This window comes from Cnephaeus nilssonii (genome assembly GCF_951640355.1).
Source record: "Cnephaeus nilssonii genome assembly, chromosome: 6".
NCBI classification, from domain to species: domain Eukaryota; kingdom Metazoa; phylum Chordata; class Mammalia; order Chiroptera; family Vespertilionidae; genus Cnephaeus; species Cnephaeus nilssonii.
In genome coordinates this window covers 102,896,957-102,905,648 of record NC_137077.1, presented here as the reverse complement: position 1 = coordinate 102,905,648, position 8,692 = coordinate 102,896,957, and the positions used below count along the sequence as shown (strand labels likewise).

The 8,692-nt window shown below is 43.8% G+C and overlaps 1 protein-coding gene across 1 annotated transcript; it reads right to left on the bottom strand.

Annotated features, from left to right (window-relative positions):
• Positions 1-1,323: 1,323 nt before the first annotated feature.
• LOC307102390 (PRELI domain containing protein 3B-like) lies at positions 1,324-1,938 on the bottom strand. The gene has a single exon (XM_079775943.1). It carries the CDS (start codon positions 1,864-1,866, stop codon positions 1,366-1,368), a length of 501 nt encoding a protein of 166 aa, XP_079632069.1. The 5' UTR covers positions 1,867-1,938; the 3' UTR covers positions 1,324-1,365.
• Between the last annotated feature and the right edge of the window lie 6,754 nt (positions 1,939-8,692).

The window sequence follows — 8,692 nt, the reverse complement described above, 5'->3', positions numbered from 1 at the left end:
CTCACTGGCAACCCCCCACAGCAGAGATACCTCTCTGGAACTTCAGCTGCTGTCTGTGGGACCCCAGCCAGCCCTTTTGCACCTCTGCATTTCCTACCAGTTTCTATGTGGTCTCCACTTTCCATCCTTGGTTATCAGGGTTCTCGCCAGCTAGTCTTCAATTGATTATTTAGGAAGGTTTCTTTGTATTTTAGTTATAATGCCAGTTTGGTCCTGGGAGCATAACTGTGTAGCATCCACTTACTCTGCTGCCATTTTTAATCTCCCATTTATCTTTAATTACTAATATGGTAAATATTGATAGATACAATTCTTTTCCACAGCCTCCATACACACAAAGTTCTTTGGAATCCTTATTTATTTATTTATTTATTTATTTATTTATTTTAAATGTAGAGTGCTGAAAAATTTCAGGAATGACTTTATTTTTTTCAGTTAACATAACCAACCCACAATACAGTATACTAAATCATAAAATACAAATCCACAGAAGGTAATACCTTCACTAAGTTATAAAACTTTGGCAAATAAATACAGTACTATTTAATAGAATAAAGATGCAGTTATATATTATTTGAATGATAATTTTAACTCCAAAAATGTCATTTAAGTACCAAATTAAAGCACTTTGGTTTTTAATGGTGGTTTATAGCAGAGCAAGTTATTTTATACAACTTTATATATTTTAAAACTATACAGTTTCTCCTTTGAAAGAGAGTTCCCTCTTGAAGTTTCCCACAGCAGAGCAATTATGTCTATTTGGAGGTGGCTCTGCTTTGTCCTAGGGTTGGTCCATAGCCAGGTAGAGTTCCAATACATGAAAAGCTTTAAAATTCAATCTGAAAGAGACTTAATATGCTAGCACCAATTTCCATGTACTTTAAAAAAATTGTTAAATTCTCACATAAATATGGAATCTTCAAAACCAGAGTCATTTCAAACAATACTAATAATTTCAGATGCTCCCTTTTATTTAGAAACACTGTACCTTCTTTTTTTTTAAAATATATTTTATTGATTTTTTACAGAGAGGAAGGGAGAGAGACAGAGAGTTAGAAACATCGATGAGAGAGAAACATCGATCAGCTGCCTCCTGCACACCCCCCACTGGGATTGTGCACGCAACCAAGGTACATGCCCTTGACCGGAATCGAACCTGGGACCCTTCAGTCTGCAGACCGACGCTCTATCCACTGAGCCAAACCGGCTTCGGTTGTACCTCCTTGTTTTGATCAAGTCACATGTCCTTTCTTCATCCTATTAAAAAACATTCTACCTAAAATATAGTTGTATTTTTAAAATAACAATAAATATAATGCCAGCTAGTAGAGATCTGGGGGGCTAGGTGTTGTATACCAACTTTCATCATTTCCGTACAAATGCTGCTGCTGCCATTGGCATCTTTATGCTTCCTCTTGCTGAAGCCGTCAATTCTTCAACCTCAGCATTTAATTTATGTATTACCCATTCCATTGCTTCTCGGCCTTTACTAGCGTTTGAACATATCATGCTCACCATCAGCCCTTCCAGGTAATTACTGAGGCTGACTCCTTTCATAGTGATGATGGCCTCTTGAGTCAAAACAGTTCTTTCTGGGTCCTGAGGATGTGGTTTATATATAAGTCTCTCATCTACTGAAACCATATTTGTAAATGAAATATTAGTGGATTTAAGTTCCATTGTTTTCTCTACAGAATGTTTTTGCACATATGTTTTGGATCTTGCCACACCAATAAGAGATTTTACAATGGAAGGCAGTCCCCACTCTGTGCTGAGCAGTCTATGGCTGTGCAACTTTCCAGAAGGTTCTACATGTCGCTCCAATACAAACACACTTGGGTTCATAGGGTTTGGATATTTCTGCATTGCAGCTGTTGTAACAGTTTCCCATGGGTGGTCAAGGACGTTCTCCGAAGTCTAAATCTTCATGGTGCCAGTGGCCTGTGTATATCCTGGTGGCTCAAAGAGGCAAAGAGCCCTCAATTATTTTTAAGAGTATAAAGGACTCTTCAATTCAAAAACTGTGAGACCACTGGACTAGAGCAAGTTGTTGTCCCAAGATTTCAAAACCCTACAGGACAGGGACAGTCCATGCAAGTGGTTCTGCATCTTTAAGGCCCTGGAATGTCCATCAGTTTCTATTTCGAAGGCCAAACATCTGCAGCTTTGCTCATGTTTTGCCCATGTGAAACATATTATGTGCCCCTCCAGGTCTTTTCTCAAACTGTCTCTGATGCCCTTATAGACCAAAATTAATTCTAGACTGTAATAAAGAATAAAAAGCATTTATTTGAGCAAAAGGAGTTGCATTGCAGTTGCAACCCAGGAGACACAGATTCAGGTAGCAACTCATCTGCTCCAGAGAGAACAAAGAAAGTGGAGCTTATACAGACAAAAGCTAGCACAGAACTATTTATTCCAACACATTTATAGCAATTTTTTAAAAAAAAAAAAATGACCTGTCCAATGACATGAGATAATTAAAAATATTATGGTCTAACTCTATGTCATATTGACTTTTCATGAATCTTTAGAAATCCTATTTTCCAAGTTTTTTTCCCTTTTTACATTTTTTCTTTACTGATTATTTTTTTCTTTATTGATTAAAGATATGTGTAATTATACCCCTTTTGCCCCACCCCCACCCCCCTCATGCCCTCACCCTCCTGGTGTCTGTGTCCATTGGTTAGACTTATATGCATGCATACAAGTCGTTTGGTTGATCTATCCCCCTTACCCCCACCCTCCCCTACCTTCCCTCTGAGGTTTGATGGTCTGATCGATGCTTCTCTGTCTCTGGAACTGTTTTTGTTCATCAGTTTATGTTGTTCATTATATTCCACAAATGAGTGAGATCATGTGATATTTATCTTTCTCTGACTGGCTTATTTCACTTAGCATAATGCTCTCCAGGTTCATCCATGCTGTTGCAAATGGTAAGAATTCCTTCTTGAGATAAGAAATCAAACGAAGGACTTGTATGCATGCATATAAGCATAAACAATGGACGCAAAACTCTGGGGGGTGAGGGCATGTGTGGGTATGGGGTGGGGGGGGGTAATGGTAAGATATGTACACATATAATACCTCAATAAAAAAAAACTAATTACAAAAAAAAAAAACCACCAAAAAAAGAATTCCTTCTTTTTTTTTTTTTACCACAGTGTAGTATTCCATTGTGTAGATGTACCACAGTTTTTTAATCCACTCATCTGCTGATGAGCACTAAGGCTGTTTCCAAATCTTAGCTATGGTGAATTGTGCTGCTATGAACATAGGGGTGCATATATCCTTTCTGATTGGTGTTTCTAGTTTCTTGGGATATATTCCTAGAAGTGGGATCACTGGGTCAAATGGGAGTTCCATTTTTAGTTTTTTGAGGAAACGCCATACTGTTTTCCACAGTGGCTGCACCAATCTGCATTCCCACCAGCAGTGCACGAGGGTTCCTTTTTCTCCGCATCCTTGCCAGCACTTGTCATTTGTTGATTTGTTGATGATAGCCATTCTGACAGGTGTGAGATGGTACCTCATTGTCATTTTGATTTGCATCTCTGGGATGATTAGTGACTTTGAGCATGTTTTCATATGTCTCTTGACTTTCCTTATGTCCTCTTTCGAAAAGTGTCTGTTTAGGTCCTTTGCCCATTTGCTGATTGGATTGTTTATCTTCCTTTTGTTAAGTTGTAAGAGTTCCCTGTAAATGTTGGAGATAAAACCCTTATCGGGCACTAACCAGTTTGGCTCAGTGGATAGAGCATCGGCCTGCTGACTGAAGGGTCCCAGGTTCAATTCCAGTCAAGGTCATGTACCTTAGTTGCGGGCACAACCCCAGTAGGGGGTGTGTAGGAGGCGACTGATCAATGTTTCTAACTCTCTACCCTCTCCCTTCCTCTCTGTAAAAAAAAAAATCAATAAAAGATATTAAAACAAACAAACAAACAAAATACCCTTATTGGAGATAACATTGGCAAATACGTTCTCCCATGCAGTGGGCTTTCTTGTTTTGTAGTTGATGGTTTCTTTTGCTGTACAGAAGCTTTTTATTTTGATGTAGTCCCATTTGTTTATTTTCTCTTTAGTTTCCATTGCCCTAGGAGCTGTATCGGTGACGATATTGCTTTGACATATGTCTGAGATTTTGCTGCCTGTGGATTCCTCTAGTATTTTTATGGTTTTCCATCTTATGTTTAAGTCCTTTATACATTTTGAGTTTATTTTTGTGTATGGTGTAAGTTGGTCTAGTTTCATTTTATTGCATGTATCTGTCAAATTTTCCCAACACCATTTATTGAAGAGACTGTCTTGACTCCATTGTATGCTCTTGCCTTTTTTGTCAAATATGATTCAGCATAGTGGTTTGGGTTGATTTCTGGGTTCTCTATTCTATTCCACTGGTCTATATGTCTGTTCTTGTGCCAGAACCAGGAAGTTCTGAGAACAGTGGCTTTATAATACAGCTTGATATCTGGTATTGAGATCCCTCTTACTTTGTTCTTCTTTCTCAGGATTGCTGCAGATATTCAGGGTCTTTTTTTTCCCAGATAAATTTTTGGAAAGTTCATTCTAGGTCTGTGAAATATGCCATTGGCATTTTAATGGGGAGTGCATTGAATCTATACATTGCTTTGGGTAGTATGGACATTTTAATGATGTTGATTCTATCATTCCATGAACACGGTATGTTCTTCCATCTGTCTATGTCTTCCTCTATCTCTTTTTTCAGTGTCCTGTAGTTTTCCAAGTACAGGTCTGTTATTTCCTTAGTTGTTTATTCCTAGGTATCTTAATTTTTTGGTGTGATGGTAAATGGGATTGTTTTTTAAATCTCTTTTTCTGCAAATTCACTATTTGTGTATAAAAATGCCTAGATTTCTTGGCATTAATTTTGTATCCTGCTACATTGCTGAATTCATTTATTAAGTCTAATATTTTTTACGGAGTCTTTACGGTTTTCTATGTACAGTATCATGTCATCCATGAATAATGAGTTTTATGTCTTCTTTTCCAATTTGGATACCTTTTATTTCTTCTTATCTAATTGCTATGGCTAGCACTTCCAGGACTATGTTGAACAGGAGTGCTGAATGTGGGCATCGCTATCTCATTCCTGTTCTTAGGTTTTAGTTTTTGCCCATTGAGTATGATGTTGGCTGTAGGTTTGTCATATAAGGCTTTTATTATTTTGAGGTATGATCCCTCTATTCCCATTTTGCTAAGGGTTTTTATCAAGAAAGGGTGTTGGATTTTGTCAAGTGCTTTTTCTGTATCAATTGATATGACTATATGATTTGAATCACTCAATTTGTTTATGTGATGTATCATGTTTATTGATTTGCAGGTATTGTACCATCCTTGCGTCCCCGGGATAAATCCTACTTGGTCATGGTGTATAATCTTTCTGATGTAATGCTGGATCTGATTTGCTAGAATTTTGTTAAGAATTTTAGCATCTATGTTCATGAGGGATATTGACCTGTAAATCTCTTTCATTGTTTTGTCTTTATCTGGTTTTGGGATTAGGGTAATGCTGGCTTCATAGAATGAGCTTGGAAGTGTTCCTTCCTCTTGAATTTTCTGGAATAGTCTGAGGAGGATAGGTTTTAGTTCTTCCTTGTATGTTTGGTAAAACTCCCCTGTGAAGCCTTCTGGCCCTGGGCTTTTGTTTGCTGGAAGCTATTTTATGGCTGCTTCCATTTCCTCCATAGTTATCAGCCTATTGAGATTTTTAGATTCTTCTTGATTGAGTTTTGGAAGGTTGTATTTTTCTAGGGATATGTCCATTTCCTCTAGGTTGTCCAGTTTGTTGGAATAGAGTTCATAGTATTTCCAAGAGTTGTTTTTTAAATTTTATTTTATTGTTTATGAGTATTACAAATAGTAGTACATATGTCTTTTTTTCCCCATTGACCTTCCCCCGGCCTCCTCTACCACCTAGCACATGCCCTCACCGCCCCCCCACCCCCAGTGTCTTGCGTCCATTGGTTATGCTTATATGCATGCATACAAATCCTTTGGTTGATCTATTACCTACCCCCCCAACCCTTCCCAGCCTTCCCGCTGTAATTTGACAGTCTGTTCGATGCTTCTCTGCCTGTGTATCTGTCTTTTTGTTCATCAGGTTATAATGTCCTTTATTATCCATAAATGAGTGAGATCATGTGTTATTTTTCTTTCACTGACTGGCTTATTTCACTTAGCATAATGCTCTCCAATTCCATCCATGCTGCTGCAAATGGTAGGAATTCCTTCTTTTTTATAGCAGCATAGTATTCCATTGTGTAGATGTACCATACTTAGCACATGTCATTTGATGATTTGTTAATGATAGCCATTCTGACAGGTGTGAGGTGGCACCTCATTGTTGTTTTGATTTTCATCTCCAGGATTAGTGACTTTGATCATGTTTTAATATGTCTCTTGGCTTTCTGAATGTCTTATTTTGAAAAGTCTCTGAATAGGTCCTTTGCCCATTTGCTGATTGGATTGTTTATCTTTCTTTTGTTAAGTTGTATGAGTCCCCTATAAATGTTGGAGATTAAACCCTTATCGGAGATAATATTGGTAAATATGTTCTCCCATGCAGTGGGCTTTCTTGTTGTTTTGTTGATGGTTTCTTTTGCTGTGCAGAAGCTTTTTATTTTGATGTAGTCCCATTTGTTTATTTTCTCCTTAGACTCTCTTGCCCTAGGATCTGTGTCTGTAAAGATATTGCTACAATATATGTCTGCAACTTTGCTGCCTATGGAGTCTTGTAGGATTTTTATGGTTTCCCGTCTTACATTCAAGTCCTTTAGCCATTTTGAGTTTTTTTTTTAATTTCTTTATTGATTAAGGGTCACATATTTGTCCTCATCCCCCCATTCCCATCCCACACCCCTCCCCATGGATGCCCCAACCCTCTGTTGAACTTAAGCATTGGTTAGGCTCATATGCATGCACACAAGACCTTTGGTTGATCTCTCCTCCCTCCCCCCACCCTCCCCTATCCTCCCTCTGAGGCCCGATAGTCCGATCGATGCCTCCTTGTTTCTGGTTCTGTTCTTGTTCATCAGTCTATGTTGTTCATCATTTCCCCTAGATGAGCGAAATCATGTGTCACTAGAGATATACTTATAAGAATTGAATGTGCGACGAGCAATAATAGTTATGCTGACAGGCAAATGAATCAGTCTGTAGTGAGTTTCTTTCTGGACCAACAGTTCTTTTGAGACCCAATATCAATGTCCACCAGTTCCTTATGAGTACATGTCGGCACTGACCCCTCAGCTCTGGATGGTGGACAAATGGTGGTAATGCAGGTCCGACTCCCTCTGGTTTGGTCTCGGCCGGACCCAGGGGCACGGCTTCACCCGGATCCAGGGGCCCACGGCCTCACCCGGACCCGGGACCCAGCCTCACCCGGATCTAGGGGCACACTGCCTCGCCCAGACCCAGGATTCATCTTCATCCGGACCCAGGGGCGCATGGCCTCACCCGGACCCAGGGGCGCGTGGCCTCTCCCGGGCCCGAGATCCAGCCTCACCCGGATCCAGGGGCACACGGCCTCGCCTGGACCCAGGGGCGCGTGGCCTCTCCCAGACCCAGGGGCGCGTGGCCTCTCCCAGACCCAGGGTCACGTGGCCTCACCCGGATCCAGGGGCCCACGGCCTCACCCGGACCCGGGACCCAGGCTCACCCGGATCCAGGGGCCCACGGCCTCACCCGGACCCGGGGCCAGGCTCACCCGGATCCAGGGGCCCACGGCCTCACCCGGACCCGGGACCCAGGCTCACCCGGATCCAGGGGCCCACGGCCTCACCCGGACCCGGGACCCAGGCTCACCCGGATCCAGGGGCCCACGGCCTCACCCGGACCCGGGACCCAGGCTCACCCGGATCCAGGGGCCCACGGCCTCACCCGGACCCGGGACACAGGCTCACCCGGATCCAGGGGCCCAAGGCCTCACCCGGACCCGGGGCCCACGGCCTCACCCGGACCCAGGGCCAGGCTCACCCGGATCCAGGGGCCCACGTCCTCACCCGGACCCGGGACCCAGGCTCACCCGGATCCAGGGGCCCACGTCCTCACCCAGACCCGGGGCCAGGCTCACCCGGATCCAGGGGCCCACGGCCTCACCCGGACCCGGGGCCATGCTCACCCGGATCCAGGGGCCCACGGCCTCACCCGGACCCGGGACCCAGGCTCACCCGGATCCAGGGGCCCACGGCCTCACCCGGACCCGGGACCCAGCCTCACCCGGATCCAGGGGCACACGGCCTCGCCCAGACCCAGGATTCAGCCTCACCCGGACCCAGGGGCACATGGCCTTGCCCGGACCCAGGGGCACGTGGCCTCAACCGGACCCGGGTCCCAGCCTCACCCTGACCCAGTTCCCAGCCTCACCTGGACCCAGGGGCACGCGGCTTCACCCGGATCCGGAACCCAGTGGGGTTTCATCTTCTTGATCCCAATTCCTGTTGGTCAATTCCCTCTCAGCAATTTCTTCGGCCATTTTCTCAGAGTTCCAGGGCAGCCACAGCAGAACTCGTTGGGCGGCGGGCTCGGCAAAGCTCCGGTGTGCCCGGTGCGCGGCGGCGGGCTGGTCCGGGGTGGCTGCGTCGGCCCTTGGGTCTGCAGTGGTGGCCGGTCGCCGAGCGTGCGCACCTGGCCGCTTCCGGGGCGTTGAGATTCTTGAAGGACTCGGAGGTCA

Coding starts and splice junctions, on each gene's coding strand:
- LOC307102390 (XM_079775943.1), bottom strand. CDS start 1,866: ATGCAGAAATATCCAAACCCTATGAACCCAAGTGTGTTTGTATTGGAG.